Source organism: Corvus moneduloides, chromosome Z (genome assembly GCF_009650955.1).
Source record: "Corvus moneduloides isolate bCorMon1 chromosome Z, bCorMon1.pri, whole genome shotgun sequence".
NCBI lineage: Eukaryota > Metazoa > Chordata > Aves > Passeriformes > Corvidae > Corvus > Corvus moneduloides.
In genome coordinates this window covers 57659790-57681418 of record NC_045511.1, presented here as the reverse complement: position 1 = coordinate 57681418, position 21629 = coordinate 57659790, and the positions used below count along the sequence as shown (strand labels likewise).

Genomic DNA, 21629 nt, shown 5'->3' with positions numbered 1-21629 from the left:
GCTGGTGAAACTAAAGACAATATATCCCTGATCTTTTTAAATGAAAAAACTGGTAAAAATACTAGACAGACTTGACTACATATATTTTTGGTTTTTATTTGTCAGCATTCCATTACTTTCAGTTGAAACCAACTCAGCAGATAACCCTGAGGGAGAATAACCTAACCTTAGAGAATAATCTAATCATTTTCTAACAAATTCCTTTCAATTATTTGTGAATTTTTCTTTAGATATTTTCACTGAGAGCCATTCTTATGTTATACAGGCCTCGTAGAAGTTGACTGTGGCTTTGATGTTAGGGAACAGAAGTGCTGTTTAGTGTTAAACTAACCATCTTAATTGAGAATATAACCTGTGTCTCAGATGTGTGGTTACCAGTCGGTAGCACAGAAGTTACCAAAATACATCAGAAGTGGGCTTAAACTCTTCTTCTGCCTTTGAGAGAGCTGCACCGTCGATGTTCTTAGAAGTGTCTTCCAACCTAGTTGGTTCTGTGATTATGTGGTAACATGCAGCAACCAGAGCATCATTTATTCTTCACGTCCAGGGTCTTCCTGATGTCCCTGCACCTTACTGACGACTGCGTGCCAAAGCATTTAGGAGGCTGAAGACACTCACTCTGCGGTAATGCTGAGGCCGATAAAGGTTTGCGTTCTTTCCTGCGCGGCATCTGTGCCGGGCGCCCCCACTGCTCCCCGCGCTCCCGGGAGCCCGGCTCCTCCCGCGGCCCTTCCAGCCCCGCCGCCGCCGCCGCGCCTGCGCCGGGTGCCGCGCATGCGCCCAGTGCGCGGCCGGCTCCGGGCGCAGCGGGAGGAGGCGCGCCCGGCCCAGCCCGGCCTGGCCGAGGTGAGGGGCCCCGGGGGGCGGCGGGGCGGGCGGGGGGAGCGATCCGCGGCGTCCGGACCGCAGCGAAGTAAAAGCAGCTGCCGCTGCTGCCCTGTGTGAGGGGGTGTTGTTTGTTTGACATTTTTATTTAAAGCTGGTCGCTTTGAGACGTTTGCGTATGTCGCACGCAAGCGATGAGGGTGTGCAGGTGTTCTCACCCCTGGCTTGGCAGGAACACCGGTTTGAATCGGGAGTCCTTAGAAAGGAGCCGGTGGCAATACATATGAGAAGTGTGGTCTCAGTGCTGCCTGCGATAATTTTCTGTTACTTAGCTTAATTTACCTTGACGGAGTTTCTTTTGGAGAACTGAACCAGATCTGAAGGTGTAGTGCCATGACAGCACCTCTCTGGTTCACTTGAATTAGCAATGCTTGTCCCTCTTAGCATTAGGATGCTTTATTAGATGTGTGGCAAGGATTTGGTAGTGGAGGGGTTACAGAGGTGGCCTCTGTGAGAAGCTGCCAGAACCTTTCTTCATGTCTGACAGAGCCAGTGCTGCAAAGGGACCAGCCACTGGGTAATGCCAAGCCTGTCAGTGATGGTGGCAGCACCTCAGAGATAAAAAGTTTAAGAAGGTGAAAAACTGCTACACAACAGCAATCCAAGGAGAGAAGTGCAATATGAGAGAAACAGCCCTGGAGACACCAAGGTGCGGAAGGAGGGAGAGGAGATGCTCTGCATGCTGGAGCAAATACTGTTGTGCAACCCATGGTGAAGACCATGGTACAGTAGCTTGTGTGCCTTGCAGCCCATGGAAGTCCATGGTGAAGCAGGTGTCCATCTGCAGCCTGTGCAGAACCCCATGCCAGAGCAATGGGATGCCCGAAGGAGGCTGTGACTCCATGGAGAGGAGCCCATGCTGGAGCAGGTTCCTGAAAGGACCAGTGGCTCCATGGAGACAGGAGCCCATGCTGAAGTAGGTTTTCTGGAAAGACTTAGAATGCACACTTGAGCAGTCTGTTCCTGAAGAACTGCATCCTGTAGAAGGCACTCATGCTGGAGCTGTTAATGAAGAATGCAGACTGTGTTTGGGATCCTGTGCTGGAGCTGGGAAAAGTGTGACTGTGACCTCATTTCCTGACCCCCTACTCCATTCGGGGAGAAGAGGTAGAGAAGTTGGTAGTGAGTGAAGCTGACCACAGGATAAAGGGAAAGGTGGGGGGAATTTATTTCTAGGTTTTTTTCGTATTTCTTGTTATTCTACTCCGATTTCATTGGTAAAAATAAATTTCCTTGACTTGAGTCAGTTTTCCCCATAACAATAATTGCTGAGTGATCGTCCTGTCATTGTGTCATGAGCCCTTAATCATATTTTTGCTGCTTTTCCACTTGAGAGACAGTGATAGAGCAGCTTGGTGGCCACCTTGCAGTAAGTCAAGCTCAAGCGTGCACAGATATTTATCACTTACATTGACTAAACAAGCCAAGGTCCCTTTCCAATACCTTGTCTTCTCTTTCTTTATCTTGTGTGTGTGTGTGTGTGTTTGGTGATTTTTTGGGGTGGATGATTTTTCATGTGTGTGATTGATGGTGTATCATAGAATGTCCTGAGGTGGAAGGGGCCCACAATCATAGAATTGTGGAGGCTGGAGAAGACCTTCAAGGTCATCACATCAAGCATTTCCCTGAAAACCACTATGTCAGCTAAACAGTAGCCAGAAGTGCCACATATCCAGTCATTTCTTGAACTCTTCCAGGCTTGGTGACTCCACCACTTCCATCCTTGTGGGTTTTCAGGACTTCACTGGGGTTGGTAGAGAGGAAGATGATCTATTCAGACCAGTTTTGATGAGAGGATTGGGCTGGATAAGCTCTGGAAATCTTTGTTCTTAAACTGTCTGATTTAGTGATTCTTACTAGGAATAATACACATGGTATGGATTTACCAAGGAAAAATTATGCCTCACCCACCTGATTGCCTTTAATAAATAATAATTGGATTTGTAGTCAAGTGGAGGGGTAGATGTCATTTACCTCCTCTTGAACAAGGTTTTCAACACTGTCTCCCACCCTGTTCCTGTGTCAAAGGTAGAATATGTGCCTGCTGGCAGGGCTGCCCTCTGCATGGAGGAGAGGAACAGGGTGATGGGAACCTCAGGAATTTCAGCAATGACAAATGCCCTGTCTTGGCCCACCCCTTACAGGATGGGCTGGCGAGCAGTTCTGTGGGGATGCCATGGGGCCTGGCAGGCATTGCCCTGGGATGTGTGAGAGACCTCTGTTAGGGTGAGATTTGTCCACCTCCGTTCAGCAGTCCTTGGACCTCATATTGACATGTCCAGTTTTGGATCCCTGTGTAGGGAGACATACTGACCGTAAAGACTGAATTCAGCAGAGATCATTGAGATAATGGGGCTGGGCCCTTGCCCTTTGAAGAGAGGCTGTGGTTACTAGGACTGGCTCAGCTGGGAGGAGGGACAGCTTCACTGGTACCCAGTAGCAGCCCTGGCACCAGTGGTAGGGGGATGAAAGGAGGCACTGCCAGGTGCTTCACAGGAGTTCATGGCAAATAGAGCTAAACACTACTGATGGAGAGAAAGCTTTTGTCAATCAGGACAGCTCAGTAAAGTGGTGCCTTCCCTGATCTTGAGAGGTTTTCAAAGCCTCATTGGGCCAAAGTCTTGAGCAACCTGCTCTGACCACATCTGAACTTCCTTTGAACTGGAGGTTGGATGAAAAACATCTTTAGGTCTCTGCCATCCTTGATTATCCATGTATCCTGTAAATTTTACAGGCATTCCATATGCATACACAGTTGCCTTTTCTAGGGGTGAATGCTGAAGACTGAGGAACTGTTCAGGTAGTATTTAAATTAATTGAATTGCACTGATACACCTGTTGCATTGTAACTATCCTAGATGTTTAGTTTAGATTGATAGAAATTTAGGATTTGTGTCTGATGCAAGGACAATGGACTTCCAGTCTGTCTGGAATAGCTGATTTGTGCTTACATTGAAAGTATGCTCTGTGCTTGTAATGTTGCTGTGCAGTAGTTTTTCCTTTTAATGTGGGTAAAAAAATTACCTGATGAAAGATAGAATATAATTCCAGTGTGTTTGTGTCAACACTGCCCAGGAAGGACCCTTACCTCATTTTGCTGCTTGTTGGGTAGAACTGAGGGGGCTTGGATTTATGTATATAAATAGGTTGATACATCTAGATCCACTGGAGTTATTAGCTATGCTCAACAGATCTACATATGTCTGGATTTGTTTGCTGTAGCAGTCTTTTTTTTTTTTTTTCTAAAACAAGGTATCAGCTCTAGTTCAATGTGTGTTCATTTATTATATGGACACCTGTTGTCTCAAAATGCAATTACATCTGTTCTAAAGCTATACAAACCCATACTGGCATCAGTGTTGTTTTTTTTCTCCTGCACTTTCAGACACGTAATCCACAAATATGTGGGAGTACCTCACTACTTAACTGCAAGGAATTTGTATTCACTGATCTCTTAATGTAACTATTAATTTTGAGTTTTCCTGCTGCAAATGGTATTTTTTGTGGCACATGCTACATTTACTTGTATCCAGGCTTGAATTCCATCCTTTTTAAAATCAGTGGCAAGATTCTGAATGCGCCACACTGATAGCGTATCTTGGAATTGGAGTACTGTGCATGTATATATTTCCTCAGGGCTTATTGCAGAGGATTACACTCAGGTTTTCAACAAGTACTAGCTTTTTGGTTTTTTTAAGGAAGCCATTCTAAATGACTGAAGGTGCATTTATAGTAAAAAATATTTGAGTATTTGCTGTGACCCTCAGTTTCATTGGTGTGCAACAAACTGACTTCTAATTTTTCTTTAATGTAGGTTTGTGTGTGCTTGTGAGTACCTGCATATTCCAACTTACTGAGAAGGTTTTCACTTTAAGTGTTCCAGCCCCTAACTACAATTACCATTTGTAATCTCACAGGTTAGTCTTTTGTTTGTTTTACTTCTGGTTTTACATGAAATAATGGAAAATTTGTGGATAATTTTGCATTTTAAATCATGTTTGAGAGACTGTGAACACACCTCTTGAGCTGTCTCATTTTCAAGTCAATGAGATATACTTAAAATGCTCTCAAAAATACATGCTCTCAGAGTACACATATGCTGTGCCATATGGAATGGTGTATTTGTTGCAGCTTTAAGAAATGTCTGTAACCCATGCTTTGTGCTGGACCAATGAGTATTCACCATTTCTTGGGTTCAAGCCCAAAAGACAAGGTGATATGGTAGATTTCAGAGGGGGAAGAAAATGCTTTAATGCTTGCATCTGTTGTTAAATACAACATAAATCTTGGGGGGAGGGGGTTGTAGAAAATAGCATGCTGTCCTTCCTAGTCCTAAGTATATTTTTTCAATCTCTTGCAGAGTGAAATTTAGTGTCATATGACAGAGCCAAAATGTTGGATGACATCAAGAAGCGATTTGAATTTCCTAATGCAGTTGTTCAGTCACAGGTAATTTTTTAAAAGCATCAAAACAAGTCAAGTTGTCTGTGGAAATGTTTGTTCCAACAGCTGCTGCTTATCTGCCTATCTGTTTTTTCTTTTCCAAAGTCAGAAAACCAGAGAAACAGGGTATTCTTAAATTGCAATCAAATTCTAATTACCCTCTCTGTGTAATCGAAACATAGGACATAATTGCTCATCACTATAAAGTCTCTTCAGGAAAATCAGAAACTTTCCATGACTGGATGGTTGGAGTGTGGCCAAGTGTTTTTTAGTGACCTTGTGATCTCAAGAGAAACCAGAAATTACCAGACGCCATGTGTGGGGCTGAAATATTTCACAATACTTCATAGAACTGCTCTGTTTCTTCCTTTGTGATGAGAACTGATGAACTACTGCAGTCTTGTCTGTCATCAAGGGATGACTGTGTGCAGCTCAGCTCAGCCCCCTTTATTTTCTGATCTATGCATTCGCTCCTCATCATTTTCACCTGAAATTCTCATGTACAAAAAATGTTTATCATAGTATGTTTAATGGACAGGAAAGAGTGATAGGAATAATGGTCTCTGGTTAAAAAATATACCTTCTTTGCTTTGGCCATTTTTCATTTCAGTATTAAAAATTCATCTCTTTGGCTGTAAGTTCATTGCTGATTTCCCTGTTTTCTTCCTCATCCTATTTTGAATTTAGGAATAAATATGTACCCATTTGTTTGGTAAAATAAGTTGATGGAAATGCAGTCTGTGCATCCTGGTGCCTCTCTCGCCTCTTCATTTCAGTCAGTTCACCTTGGTTTAACAGTAAGTAGGTTTGAAAGAGAGATGCAGAAGTCTACTTGTTATCAACTTGGCATTTGGGAAAAAAAGCCATGTCCCTGAAACCTGAAGTTCGTCTAAGGTCTAGCAGTGTCTTGCACTGCAGATGAGTTTATATCATTACTACCCTTGGTGAGTAGGACTCAGCATCTTTGAAGCAGTTCATTTTTCTTGAGTGCAGAATGTCCCCATGGTACACTGTTGTATTGCTTAAGTGTCATGACTTATCACTACAGCTGAACATCATTAAGGTCTACTGATGTGCTTTGGCTGATTTTGTCCTGTGCTTTGGCTGTTTTCATAGTTTCCACTTGTTTTCTGTGACCCCTGGAAAGTATTCTGTAATCTTCAAGCTATAATCAGGTCAGGATTCAACTTCATGAGAGATGTCTTTTCTTTCTGGGACCAACCAAGACATCTGCTCTGCAGAGCATGTAATCTACACACGATCAGAAAAGTGAGGAACTTGAGCATAAATTTGTAGGTCATAAAGTTTTACTGCTTAATCAAGTTCTAGAAACCCCGGGACCTAATCTGCATTTTGACTTTTCTGTATAGCTAGGTCACTGCAAAAGCCAGGTTTCTGTTGATAGGCCCCTTTTCCTTTGTAATGGAAGTGTCTTAAGGATGTAGGTGTGAATTAACTTCTGAAGGTCCTTTTAAAGAGAAAAAAGAAAAGATAATTTACCAAAAGGCTTCCCTTGGTAAGTTCACTGAAAGAGATCTGACCTGCCTGGGGAGTTCACTGTTGCTCTTGCAATGGGATAGCTGCAGAAAAACAGATAAATGTCTGACTTGGTCCCATTTTCTCCTTCTGTTTCCTCAAGAGTAAGATTTCCAAATAACCTGTCTTTTTAAGTCAAATATGTTAGAGTACATATCCTTACTTGTGAAAAGCTTAGTCCTTGTAGTCTAGGAATATTTAAAGTGCCATCTTTCCAAGAAATGTAAGTTCTTACTTCAGTTTGTTATGACAGGTTAGCAACTAGTACCTAAATGAAGTGGAAATAAATCTTGAAAGCAGAAGGAACCAGGTACCATTGAAAATAATCTGTTCCTGTCGTTTTATACACTGACAAAAATGAAATGCTAATTTTTATTCCTTGCTGGCCTAGTTTACTTTTTCCAAAAGTAATGATCTGTCTTTACCAGAGAAGTGTAGATGCAGCAGCTGTTCTGGGCACATTGATAGTCTGAAACATTTTTGTGTTGTTACTATGAAAACATGTCTTTCTGTCTTTCGCAGAATGGGTTTTCTGTGTAACAGTATCAATAATTACAAGACAAGACAGAGGAAGTCATTAGAGATGAGTTAGAAACAAAAGTCTAGGTTCAAACAACCTGAAGCCTTTGAGTGTATTTCAGTTCACATTTAGATTTTGAAGGGCAGTTTGACGAAATCAAACTTCTACTAAAATAGAATGAGGAGCTTAGTCTTTGCCTCAAAAGAATAAACCTGGGCTGTTTTGGGGAACGGAAGCCTTTTGTCTTGAAGATTTTGACTATTTAAAACTTGTTAGTGATTTCTGCCAAGGAATAGCTTAATGAGATAATGTTATTGTCAAATTCCCTGTTTAAAGTAAATGAAACATTTCTGGCAGGAGCTGTGATAAGGGGATATGCAAAGTGCTTAACACAAAACTTGTGATGCAAAAATTTGGGCAGGTTGCTTACATTTGCTGTGTTCTGCTTCCTCTCTTGCTTCTGCTTCCCCATACAGTACAGGATTTAGTAATTACTAGTGCTTTTAAGGACATGGGGATCTGTGCAGCAGTGGAGCTATAAATGTTTATTGAAGTTGTTGCATTAAAATATCTGCAATTCCTAAATATCTGTGTACCTGTACAAAGAGGCCTTTGGACCTATGTGGAGCCCTATGGAAGTTTGTTTCTTTTGTGCCTCAGCATAACAGTAAAAGTGAGTATGTCAACATTATGGAAAATTTTGACCCTGAAGCATGTTTCAGCTTCAATACCCATAAGGTTGTATTTCAAATCATAACAAAATAATCATATGCAACAGCGTTATAAAGACTTCTTAATGGAGAATTTAAAAATCATGCATGTGTTTTTTATTTCTTCAGATTTCTTTTAATTTTACTTCTTTTCATGCATCTGTGTATGGTTTTTATTTCTTTTTCTCTTTAGGCAGTGGGCCATTTGATTGCTGCAATACTGAAAGAAAAAGTTTCTTCGAAGAAGATCAGACAGGCTTCTGACCAGGTCTGTGTCATTTTTTCACTTTTGTCTTCTCTTTCATCCTTATGTTTTAATTCTGTGTGCTTTGTCTAGGTTTTCCCATTCTCCACTGTGTAATTTTAGTACAATTCTAGAACTTAAATAAGGTAGTTATCAGTATGTATTTGGGCATGCAGGTAGAAACAGTTAAACTCTGGCATCAGAAGAGTAGTTTTACTTCCATTAGAAGACTTAATGGCAGAAGTCTGAATTCTGCAGAATACCCACATCTAGCTATGTTCAGTTTAGGAGAGTTCAATTTAGTTACATTACTGAGAGTGAAGTACCACAGGATGAGACATTGTGTCTTGATTTGGAAATTTGTTTACATTGCTATAAAAATTTCAAAAGGTATGGCATTTCACATACCTGCATTGGTGTTATATTTCATATCATCTAACTAGAGCTTGTATTTCTTTAGGAGAGAGCAGGATGTAAAGGCATACTTTTCATTTTAAATGAGTCAAGCTCACTTAAATGCATGTCTTGTTAATAAAGAGATATATGAAATGTTGGCAATTGCAAGTGTCGCAGCAAATGGGAAAGGTGTTAGTTAGGATTTGCGCCTGTTTTTTCTCCCCAAAAGCTGATATGCCCAGAAATGAACAGAAGATGATCTGTGGATTTTTATTACACAGTCTGGGGACTTCACCCTGACAAACCCAGACATGGAAAGTGCTAAGTTTTGATGTGAGGGAGTATTGGAGGTGTGTAGTTTATCTAACAGAAGCTCTTTCAGAGTCCTGATCATAATAGTGTTCTCGAATCACATTCTGTTTTGAGCTACAAGCTGATATTTTCCCTTTAATGCTGCTTACATGAAGGTATTAGGCTGAAATACAGCAACACCTTCTAAAATGCTAGGAAGCAGAAGATTGTGCTGGTTAGACATTGCAGACTTCCTTTATATTCAAGAGCATTTTGCCATGTTTGGTTGTTTTAAAACCTGCCTTGTTCTCCATTTGTAAGTCACAAAGTCAGCGAACTAACCTATGAGTACTAATTTACCATGGAAACAAGCAGCAGTTTTGATGATTACTGCCAAATCTTCATGCTTACTAGCAAATAGAGCTTCATGTGTTTTGTAAAGATGACTTACCTTTGGATAGCCCTTTGTACACCTGTCTTTTACCTGTCTGTGCTACATGTTGCTGTAGACACAGCTTGTCATGGCAGTTTCTGAGTTGTCTCCAATTGCATCCGTATTTTTTAAATCAGGAAATTGATGATAACCTGCTTGTGGATGCCCCATGTGCCTGGATGTGTTCAAGGTCAGGTTGGATGGGGACCTGGGCAACCTGACAGTGAGTAGCATCCCTGCCCATGGCCCAGAGTTGGAACTATATGGTCTTTAAGGTCACTTCCAACACAAACCATTCCATGATTCTGTCTGCCTAGGCGCAGCTGAAAAATTCATCTGCATTACCTTTTTGTCAGAGACAGTAAGTGCTGTACTCTGACTTGGACCTAGACAGCAGAGGGCAAGAAACTGGGAGCTGTCCCCACAAAGACCTCTCTGAGGAATAGAATCTGTACCCCAGCTTCCTCTTGCTTCAGGAGAAGCTGTTGAGTTGGTTTTTATTTAAAAGTGTGTTTGAGATGAATGAAGATAAATCAGCGTGAGCCTTCTCATTACCCGTGTCCCATGCTTTTGCCTTCAGACTCCTGCTCTGAACCTGCTTTGGGAGAAGTGCTGCAGTGAGAATGTTGCCTTGCGAACAGCCTGCTGTGAGGGCTTGGTGGCACTTGTAGTGGAGAAACATGCTGAGCTTGACTACGTTCTTCACGGAGCTCTCAACCTAATTCCCTCAGCAAGGTAGTATTTGGTTGCCTGATTTTTGTCAGCTAGTTACCAGTTACTGCTTTTCTCTTACAAGTATGGAGGAAGAGAAGTTCTGGGTCAGTATCTTCAGATACACTGTGGCATTAAGGGCTGCTACTGCCCTGCCACTCTGCTGAAGGGTGTTGCTTTCACCTTTGCTATGTGACAATATGGGTCTGACATAAGAACTCTTAGAGTATTCTGTGGATGTAAGCTGAAATTGTTAGTAGTTCAGACTAGTGCTCTCAGCTTTGAACTGTGGAACCTCAGAAGTCAATGAACTGCTTAGTTTTGTTGCCCCTGTCATAGAAAGGGGAAAGAAACGGCATCAGCTTCCATTATGGGGGATTATGTCGTGGTTTAATCTCAGTCAGCAGCCAAGCCTCATGGAGCTACTCGCTCACTCCCCTACCAGCAGGATTAGGGAGGGGGTAAAAGGTAGAAAACTTGTGGGTTGAAATAAGGAAAGTTTAACAGGGAAAGTAAAAGCTGTGCACACAAGCAAATCAAAACAAGAAATTAATTCACTGCTTCTCATGGGCAGGCAGGTTTTCAGCCATCTTCAAGAGAGCAGGGCTCCATCACATGTAATGATGACTTGGGAATACAAATGCCATCAATCCAAACACCCCCTCTTCTTTCCCTCCACTTTATATACTGAGCATGATGTTATATGGTCTGGAGTATCCCTCTGGTCAGTTTGGGTCACCTGTCCCTGCTCTGTCTTCTCCCAACCTGCCAAGCACCCCCAACTTCCTCCCCAGTGTGGCAGTACAAAAAGCAAAAAAGGCTTTGGCTGCGTGTAAGCCCTGCTCACCAATAACAAAAACATCTCTATTATCTGTAAACATCTGTATTATCCACCCTGTCTTCAGCACAAATCTAAATCATAGCCCCATACCAGCCACCATGAAGAAAATTAACTCTACCCCAGCCAAAACCAGCACAGAGGGAAATAACTTCATCAGTCTGTCAAAAAACTGGTTGCTCAAATAAAGTCACCATAAGAATGTGTGTTGGGAGTAGGAATGCTGCAGTTGGTTTCCTTGTCTGCTGAGGAAGAAATTACTTTACTTTGAAGCTACTTCCTCCTACACAATTCTGCATATAGAGTGCTTAGATCTCACAGTGGTCTTTTGACCTAGACTGCCTATCCAACATATTGAGAAAATGCAGTTGTGAGGGAAAGAGGCACTGTGCATAACATTTAGAAATAGGAAGTCACATGATGATTGGGAAGAGATTTCCATTCAAATTTACCAACCTTATTAGCAGTCCCTTTTGACTGCTAAGTGGATTTGTGCACCAAGCTGTGACATTCTCTTGCTGGGGACGGGTAGAGTTGTTTTTAGCCAAACCAGCTATTTAGAGCTATGTTTGTGATACTTTGTGCTGGTGGACTCAGCACAGAGGTTGCAAGAACCATGCTATTCAAGACATGTTCTTCACCCCTTCTCTCCTTCACATAATCAGTTTTACACTAGGGTCTCTCATACTCAGTCTGAGCCGAAGGTGAGCTTAGGTTTGAGTAAACCAGTGAAATGCTTAAAAATTTTTTCTAACCTTGTGACTTGCCTGTTTACTGCTAGGATCTTGCTGTGCTGATGCTGTTTCTATGCTGGGTTTGCAATACATGATTACGGTTTCCTACAAGAGGTTTTGCAAATACATTTTTATAATATAATCTCTGCAAACCACTGTCCTCCAAATGACAAAAATTTGGGGCATTTTGGGGTTAAGGGAGGAGTCTACATTGTTAACAAATAAGTAAAAGTACCTGTGCTAAGACTATGAGAAACTGAGTCCTGTGGCATAAGGTGGAGTGAAAGTTTTATTAACAGTGGCTTGCAGAGTAAGAAATTTGAAGTTCCTTTTCAGCTGAGGGTTTATTACAGTATCAACAGTTTATAAGGTTATAAAATGTTAATACAGCTTTGTACTTCAAAGAATAAACAGTGTAAAATGTGATATTTTAAATTAAGTTAAGCTTAACAACAAAATCAGAGTTACATACTGAGGAGACTGTGATCTGCCCCATTTCTACACTATTCTTTGATTCTTCTAAAAATTTTTTTTCATATGTGAAACCAACACATGACTGATTGCTATACTAAGTGCTGGCAAATTACGCAGTAACCTTTCATGTATTTTTGGCTTCTTTCCCACTGCCACCCCCTCCTCCCCCGGGCTGCTACAATTCAAACTGCATACACTATGGATTGCAAGACAGGGTTTATGTTGCCTAACCACAGAAATCTGTGGTTTAAAATGTCTGTAGCCTCAGGAGCTCATTAAACTGACAATTTCAGATTGCCTCTTTTCAGAGCTAATACTTTTTTTTTACCTGGACTTAGAATTGTAGTCTGCAGTCTGCCGTCCTGTGCCCTGCCAAATTTTCTTCTGTGTGCCTTTGCAGTGCTCTGTGCACAGTGTCACTAAAATAAAAAGTAGCAGCCAGTGGCAGCTAGCAGAAAGGCATTTGCAACCACCAAGCACTTTCAGTGCTGAATGGAGTTAGGTGTATATTTTATTGGCAAAGGCTACACATGTTGTATTCTTGCTTCTCTTCCTTCTGTTGCAGTGAATTTTGCAGGGGCTAAGTGCACCTGCTGGATTATATTTTGTCAGATGTATCAAATTATGCACAGTAGAAACGACATGTAGAGATGAAGCTTTCATGTTTATCTGAGTTAACTTCTTTGGTTCACAATACCTGCTCATTGTATGTATTATTGTAATTGGCTCTTAAGACCCAGTGTTTCCTTTTATGCCCTAAGAGTTTAAACTGCATGGAACATCATATTTATATGCATGTTTGTGTGTTTATGCATATATAGGAAATATTTACATATGGAGATACATAGACGTGTATTTTCACGTTTTTAAGATTGGTTTCCAGCATTTTGTGTAGATGACAATGGGAAAACCCTGCCTGTGTTAATAATGAACAAGGATAAATAATCAAGTCAATCTACTGAAAAACCTGTGAAAAGATTATTGTAATCTTAAAGAAACTGTCAGAAGGATTTCTGTGTATATGCATGTTTTCAGGATGTTTTTATTACTGAGCATCCATGCCTATAGGAGGTGGGGGATGTCCTTGCAATATGACATGCCTTTGTGTTGCTTGTGTTCAGGAGGTGAGTGCAAAGCCTAAAGCATCTCTTCTCTTCCCACTTCCAGCTTGGGAATTAGGACCAGCAATACAGGAGTTTCAGAACAGGAAAGACCATTTTCTTACCGAGTTTTTTATGGTTTTTTTTTTCCTCCTTGCTGCAGTTATCCAATTGAAGCTGGGAAATACTCTTGCAAATTCCCGTTTAACTGACTTTTTCTGGCAGTGAAGAATCTAAAAGATTGTTCTCTCTTTCCCTCCCCTACATCCATCCAAAAATCTCCCTCTGTGTTTTTGGTTGACTGTATTGGGATTTAGAACTCTTCAGCACATCTTCCTGTTAGCTGCTTTGCAGCAGAGTTCTGTCAAGCCTCAATGTCTTCTTGTATTGTCAGATTTCAGTATTTTGAGAGCAAGGTGTCACAACAGACAGTCATTTTATAAGTGGTCCATTCTGAAAGAGAGAGAGAAAATACAAGTATGTTCTATCACTTTTGATCTGGGTCAGTGCTTTCCAGCACAGAAGAGAGAATATAGTATTATAGTATCTGAACTATAAAAGTAAGCATTTAGTAGTGGGGAGATCCACTGTGGGACTCTGTAGATGTTCCCTGGTGTGCCACAGCACCTTATTGAAAAGAGTCAGTCTGCAGGTGGTGACAAGTATGGTAAAGGTTTGACAGTTGTAAGTGCTGTTTGCCTTGTATTCCCATTCGTGTAATATATGGTAAAAGCAACCCATCAAAAGTTTTGATTGATACATTAATTATTCCCTTTGTTGTTTTTTTTCATTATGTGAAAAGGAAAACAAAGATACATAAATGCGCAACTTGCCCAGAACTGTGTGGGCATAAGTTAAGAGGTCCATAAGTAGAACTCCAGGTCCCAAGGGTCAATTTTCTTCCTTCTCTTATGTACGACTCAATTAATGTAGCTGAAGACTTGACAGTAACTCAGTTCTTTTTGTCAACAGGAATGTGCACGGTTTAGTAAAAACTATTTGCAAGTTAATACAAATTCAAGCTATTCAACTGGGAAAAGATGGAGATGAGTCTGTTTGGAGTCTGTATGGAATCAGGTTAGTTTCACATTCCTTGTATTTAGAAACAATAGTAATTTTCTCTCTGATTTCCAGAAAAAAAAGAGAAATTAAGTTAATACTGGATTTCGATCTTACTCTTTTATGTGTGTTTTGCTTTGTTCACACTGTGCAGGGAATCATGTGCTGGCACAGGTTGCCCACAAAGGTTGTGGAATCTCCGTCCTTGGAGATAACAGAACTTGACCGCATGGGATACTGGGTAGCCTTCACTAGCTGACTGCTTGAGCTTATGGGTTGGACTGGGTGATCTGAGTAGGTCCCTTTCAACCTAAATGATTATCCGATTATGTGATTTTTTTTTTTTTTTGGTTGAAAGTTTTAAGGAGTTTTGTAATACAGGGATAAGATTCCTGCCATAGGCTCGAAAGGGACAAAGGCAGTGTGAGAAAACAAGTACTAAGACTTATTCAAATAGTGGATGATTTCTAATATTTCTTTTAATAAGTATTTTATTTTAAGGCTACGAATCACTTCCCTCTCACTTGTTTTTCCTGCTTTATTTTTATTCTAAAAGTCATGTTCCTGAATGTCTTTGCTGTTAAGGTGATTGACGTATAAAAATAAAATACTTAAAGATGAATATACAGCTAGTTATCTAAAACTTCTTGTTCATGCAATACCAGACTTTTGAAGGGGACATCCTAGAGGCTTCATCCATCTCTTGAGAAACCATGAGTCAGTACTGACATTACAAGCCTCTATTGTATCTTTTCTGGAGAATGTCCCAGCTTGGTAGATGTCATGAATGCTTTTCAAGTTACTTTTTATGCAGTTAAGAGGTATTGTTGTAGGAGGCTGTAGCTATAATGGCTTAAGGATATAAAATGTATTATTTGAGAGACAGGAATCATGTCTTTAATTAAACAAAATGAAATAGTGAAGAAAAGTGAAACAGACTTCGGAGTGCTGGATGTGTTTGCATTCCTGAAATTCTGCATGCATTTGTTTTTGTGGCTATATCAGATCTCTTTACAAAATCCCTACTCGTATAGAGTAGTTTTAAATTAAAATGCGGGTAATGAAGATGGAACTCTTTTGAACACTTTTTTAAAAGCTTCTGGTAGAAGAAGCTAAGTTAAAGGAACTTAATTCTGGCTTCGTATGAAAAAGAGGGTGGTGGGATGTGGCTGGAATAAAGAAACAGCCTCTGCCCAATCAGACACAGAAAGGTTATTACATGTTTTTCCCACTCATTAAAAGAGAAATTGCTGGTAACATACAGTGAAGGTGAAATTTGGTAATTCAGAATGGTATAAAGTAAAGTAATAGAGAACTGAAAGTAAGAAGCAGACTTTTATTTAGCCAATATGGTTTTTGTTTTCCCTTTTGGTTACAGTTAACTGTAATGAAGAGAAATGATTGTTTGACATACGGTCAGAGCCCTGGGGTTTTGAAACGTGACTTCTGTTTTTTAGTGTACAGAGCAACCTATCTATTCATTGTTATGTAACAATTTTTGTCATTGTGCCATCAAGTGCCATTAAAACCTGATTTTTTGTAAGGAACAGAAGAATGTATACAGTAGCTCACCAACAGTAATCTCCCTTTACAGTGCTCATATATTATGCTGTCAACTGTGCAAAAGTATTCCATATGGAAATCATCAATGAGGAATCAAAATGCAACAGTACATTCTCAAGTGGTTTGCTATTGTCACCAGTATTACAGGGTAATAAATAAATGTGGTTTAGGCCAGTGTTAATTCTGGACAATAGAATTAGTTTCATAATACCTCTTGTGATGATGTAATGTCATGATCAGTTCCTGAAAAGAAATGGAAGAAAATTAATGTCTTGCAGATTTATTATATAGTGCATTTTGTTATATAGTGTTTGTCTGGGATGGAGTTAGCTTTCTCCATTGCAGCCATCTGCAACGAGAACAGTGTTGATAACACACCAGTGTTTTGGCTGCTGCTGAGCAGTGCTATCCGTCCAGCCCATTGCCATCCCTCAAAAGGCCAGGAAGGTTGGGGTAGTCAAGACTTTGGGAGGGGACATAGCCAGGATAGTTCATACCACATGTTGCTGTGCTCAGGAATAAAAGCAAAGAGGAAGGAGCTGGGAGTGGATTCATTATTAAGGTGTATGTCTTCCAAAGCAACTGCTACACATACTGACACCCTACAGCACAGGAAGTGGCTGCACGTTGCTTGCTGATAGAAAGTAAAGAGTATATTTTTTTATTTTCCTTTGCTTTCTTTTCTAGGCTTTTCTTTTCTTTCGTAAAGTGCTTTTATCTTGACCCAGGAAGGGCTCCTGTCAGCATTCTCAGTGCAGGTGGTTTATGATATGAGTGTACAGAAAATTTGATGTAATTTTTTTCTGAAAGCTATTAGCCTTTCTTTCATGAACTAGTATTTTATGATATTCTTAATGATGCATGGTTTTACTGTTTTAAAGGTCTGGAGAGCTGCCAGTTTTCTGAATTCAAGATTCAGAGCAGGTAGAAAAATGCTTAATAAATGCATATTTGATGGAGTAAAGTGCTGTTCCTGAAAGGACCAGCTTTCTGAAAGGACCAGGGTCACATCTGCATACGCAGAAAAGTCTGTTGACTGCAGACATTGTTTCCTCATACAGAAAAAAAGTCTGTCGCTAAATTTGTCCTTAAATCAGATTGGAGTTCAGTTCTGTTCAGAGATGTAACAAAAAGGTTCAGATGACCTAAAAGTTAAAAATAATGTATGTTTTATTGTTACCCCTCACGAAGATTTATCTTTGTTTCTCTGGACATTTCCAAATTATGAGTGGGTAAACACTATGTTTGCTTGGGTGTTTTGCTTTATCCTGAACCCACTAGCAATAATTTAGGATTGTGGCACTGTAATGTCATTTAAAGATGTGTGTTTTACATTGCTGTTCTGGCAGTTCTTAAGTTCTTAAGATGGTGTTGGCAATAAATTGCATCTATACACTTTACTTACTGCTAATAGCATTATCAAATGGAACTTTTTTGGTTTGCACTTTTTGATGTTTCATTATTAATCACTGTTCACTGTGGAGCTTAGGTGACTTCTTTCACTATCCAGTTCAGTGCAGTTTTACTAGTTTCAGAACACACAAGATCTGTCATAAAAGGTTTGCTTTTTTTTCTAGGTAATAAGCCATTTTAATTTTAGACTTGATGTGTCGGATGCTGACTTTAGGAAGGTTCCCCTGGCTTCAGTGTCATTGTAAGCATTTAAGTGATGACTGAAGGCATATTCTCTTGATTAGGAAAGGTAATTAATTTTTAAAATATGACAAAGTTATTGAAATAAGAAGCTGCTATTACCCTGTATGTCTTTACAAGGACTATGTACTTTCAATGTTCTGGCATTGCATTTGGACAGTATTTCTAGCTTTCTGCCGGATAAGGATCTGGTCTATAATCTTGCCAGATTCAGAGACTAGATTCAGAGACAAGCAAGAAGTTTTTTTGCCTCTTGCATGCTATCATCTTTGGAAAGCTGCAATGAAGCAATAAACCTAACTTTTCTGGTCTTTACAGATTGTAAAAGACTCTAACTTTAGTAAAATATTTACAAAATCTAGGTAGGTGGACGTATGAAGAACATGTATGTAAGTTGACAAATATTTGAGAAATGAATGTGAGATGTGACAGGCTTCTAGCCCCAAATATGAGGGCCAGACCTGTAGTATGCATAGTTTGTGTTCTTAGTAGATGGCATCTGTTTTCTGAGCATGTTTCACATAGTCCATCGCATCAGTCAGCTTTCTGAAAGAACTTTTGTCTTCAAATTATTTATTTGCCTGAAAAGAAAAACATGTCTTCAGAAGAAAAATTATTTGATGAGCAGAGGAGGAACCAGTCTAAAAAAAAATTAAATCCTGTGTTTTTAGCTCTGTTGTAACCACATAGCAAAGAAATGAGAGTCATTAGGTATGCAAATACTCTGCAACCAGCTTTCATAGTTTGGTGGGCCTTTCATTTAGCTGATGGCTGTGTAACTCTTTGATTATCCTCAAAACTAGTGAGTTGCCCAGGATTTAAAAAATATTGACCTTGAGAATGTAAAAAAACCATAATGAGGAGCACCTCTTTTAAGTGTAAGGATATGTCTGCTAGATTATGTTTTTTCATAAATAGTGTCTTGCTAGGCATAACATAACTCTAAACATTCCTGCTTATAGCAGGTAATTATTACCTCTTTAGCTCAGTCAAGGGAAGCCTTAATGTACCATCACATAACGCATTTCAAATTTGCCATGTAATGGGAAAAATTAGATTTTTATTCTTCTGGGGGTTCTTGCAGATCTCATTCACTTCATCTGGAGCTGGGTTGGTTCAGCATTGCTTAAGATGAAGCCCATGTTGTATTATAGTGTTATTGGATGTGAGTGTGTCTCAGTGAATGTTGTCTTCTCTAATAAAAAGACTGTTGGAAATTCTGGCTTTTTCCTCCTCAGAAATTTTTAAAACAACAATAGTAAATGAAATACCATTGTAAGTCCTTCCTAAAAGTTGTATCTGACTGTGTCACTCACGCAGTCTCTGAAACTGAGGCAGTGTGTCTTGAGATAAACCACTTCAATGGGTGGCTCTCAAATCATCTACTGCTGAATAGGTAAAACTCCCTGAAGGTCTCTCTGGTGTGTAGAACAGATTTGTTAGACCTGTGAACTGGAAAGATAGTTAACCAAACTGAAGGTGGTGGTTTGCAGCAGATTTATGCTGCCTTTCTCTGTTTGCTATTCCACTTATAGCATAGAATGGTTTGGGTTGGAAGGGTCCCTAAAGATTACCTAGTTGCAGCCCCCCAGTCACCAGACAGAGACACCTTCCACTAGACCATGTTGCTCAAAGGCCCATCCATCCTGTCCTTGACTTTCAGGGATGGGGCATCCAGAGCTCTGGGCAGTAAGTTACACTAGTTAAATGACTTTGGTTTTGTTTCTGACAGAAAAAGTTATGTACTTAAGGTTTCCCTCCTTCCCAGGTTTTCTTCCATCTGCTACTGTACAAGGGTATGTTACAATCCAATTATTAAGGTTCTTAGAAATGCCTCTGCCGGAATTAAGGTGCAAATGAGACCATATGCCAGTCAATAGTAAGGGTTTTATTTGATGGTAAATATGAGAGAGAGAGAGAGAGAGAAAGGAAGAAAGAAAGAAGTAGAAAATAGGTGGGGGGGGGTGGGGAGCAGAAAGAGAGTGACAGGGACAGAATAAGTAAAATATCACCATTCCGTGAATCCCAGCGATGCTCCATTGGATCCTCTCCAGCTGGCCTTCTTGGTGGTGAAGGTCCCCCCAAAAAGCTTAGAATCCAATGGGTTTATATACCCTCGAGCCAGGTAGCAATGTCCGGCCATGTCCCCCTGGGGTGGGGGTCAGTCTCTCACAGCAGACTCTGGGTCTGTTGGATCACGTGCAGCCCTGTGGGGCCAAGCCTCTCACGGGAATGTCCCGTGGATGTGCCCTGTGGGGTTGGGGGTTCCACAGCTGGGCCGGTTTGTGTAGTTGGAGGATGGGTGTTTAGTGCCTCTCACCAGAGGTTGCACCATGCACCCAAAACCTCCTCCTCCCCCCTTGGTTGGGGGACAGTCTGTGTAAACCTGGCTTCTGTGAGCTGTGCTCTCCCCCACCCCAAACTCAGCCCGGGATGATTGAACAATGGGCTTCCCTTTATCTAATCAGCAGTTTGACTTTCAGTTCAAAGTCCCACTCTTCAGGGAAGCTTCTTTGGTTGTAGCTTCTTTATAATGAGCAAAACTTTATATCAATGTTTGAGGCATGAACTATTTTCAGTCTCTGACAGGGTAGTCATTGTTTAATGCAAGCATCACACTTCTAGGTGGTGTAGATGGCCTTCAGTCACTGACTTTGGAGATGCAGAAGGTGTTGGCGATAGATTAATCTGAAAACAGGTGACTACTAGGCCTCAGTGACCTTTATAATGTCAGGGGGCTGACAAAGAGTAAAGTGGAAGTCTCCAGCTTGGTGGTATGACCAAACTTTTTCCTTTTCTGTTTCTTTTACTACATGACAAAATAAAAAAAAAAAAAAGGAGAAAAAAATTGTTGGGAGCAGGTTTAAAGTATTAAGTAGTAGGATGATGGTCACCTCAATCAGTCTCAGGTGCTGAAGACTTGGATCTGGGCTTCGAAAACTGGACTGATACTGTGTGACAAACAGTTCAGATTTTTTAGTGGGTATTATTTGGAGCTCACTGATACAGCCAGTGACTCAAATGACACTTTTGAAGAGTGAACCGTAGAAATTCAGGTAAGTTAAACAAAAAAGAGTGAGACCAAGCCTTTTCAAATAGAGAGATTTTGTTTTAATCTTGTTTCAGAAGTTCTGAGAAAATACCCTCTTTAGATAGTGAGCCATCTTAGCAAAGCTGGTAAAAGGAGTTGGTAAAAGGAGGAGGTTAAATTGCCTACTTCTACAGCTGTGCTTATTTTGCAGATAGTTTTTTTGCATACTTCCTTTCTGTGTTATGGATATAAATGTAATTTCTTTGTCTTTCAGGAACACTCCTCATCCATTAATCACTGTCCTTGAGAATAGACCTGATTGCTGGCCAGTTCTACTACAGCAGATAACAGTATTTTTCCATCAGTGTCCAGAGAGGTACATGAATGAAAAATTAAAAATAGCCTAGCAAATGTTGACAACTGAATTGTATCATTGTAACCGTTTTGTTGAAGGAAGCTGCAACAAGCAGTAAGAATTCTGTCTTTTGTGAAAGATACTGTGAAAGATAAAACTTAATTACACTATTTCAAGTTTTAAAATAATAATATAAAAAATTCTTCGTTAAATACTGGTATAATCCATCAAAAATCAATTTTACAGCTTTTAATTCACTATGTAGATAAATTTTGTATGGATATAGAATAACTGGTGCAAGACTGATAGCACATTTGAATTTTTTTTAAAATAAGCTATTTGGCTTATTAGCTTTGTCAAAATTCTGACTGCTTAGTCAAAAAAAATGAATACAATGCAGCTATAACTCATGTATACAAAATGATGGGATGATGAAGGAAAAGGAGGGATGATTAAATCTTATGGAAAAGATGAGGTCTTGAAAAACAGTGCATGCTTTCTGATTTAAAAAAATAGAAAAAAAAATCAGTGGTACAGCCTTATTATAAAGCATCATTAAAATCAGATAATAACAAATACCCAACTGCCAACAATCTCAGCCTTTCTTCATGCTAACCACTAAGAAACTTGTCGAAGAACGCTTCAGTGTAAGA

The 21629-nt window shown here is 40.1% G+C and overlaps 1 protein-coding gene across 3 annotated transcripts in view; it reads left to right on the top strand.

The window, feature by feature from the left end:
* The first annotated feature begins 767 nt into the window (after positions 1–767).
* FOCAD (focadhesin) overlaps positions 768–21629 on the top strand; it is a 96557-nt gene continuing 75695 nt past the window's right edge. For 2 of the 3 annotated variants that reach the window (XM_032095770.1, XM_032095773.1), the window contains exons 1-7: positions 768–846; positions 4700–4802; positions 5246–5334; positions 8288–8362; positions 10039–10193; positions 14288–14392; positions 20896–20997. In XM_032095770.1, the coding sequence (XP_031951661.1) occupies positions 5278–5334; positions 8288–8362; positions 10039–10193; positions 14288–14392; positions 20896–20997 (494 nt within the window). In that variant the 5' untranslated portion in view covers positions 768–846; positions 4700–4802; positions 5246–5277. The remainder of the gene's footprint in view (positions 847–4699; positions 4803–5245; positions 5335–8287; positions 8363–10038; positions 10194–14287; positions 14393–20895; positions 20998–21629) is intronic. The other variant, XM_032095771.1, reaches the window with a different exon arrangement.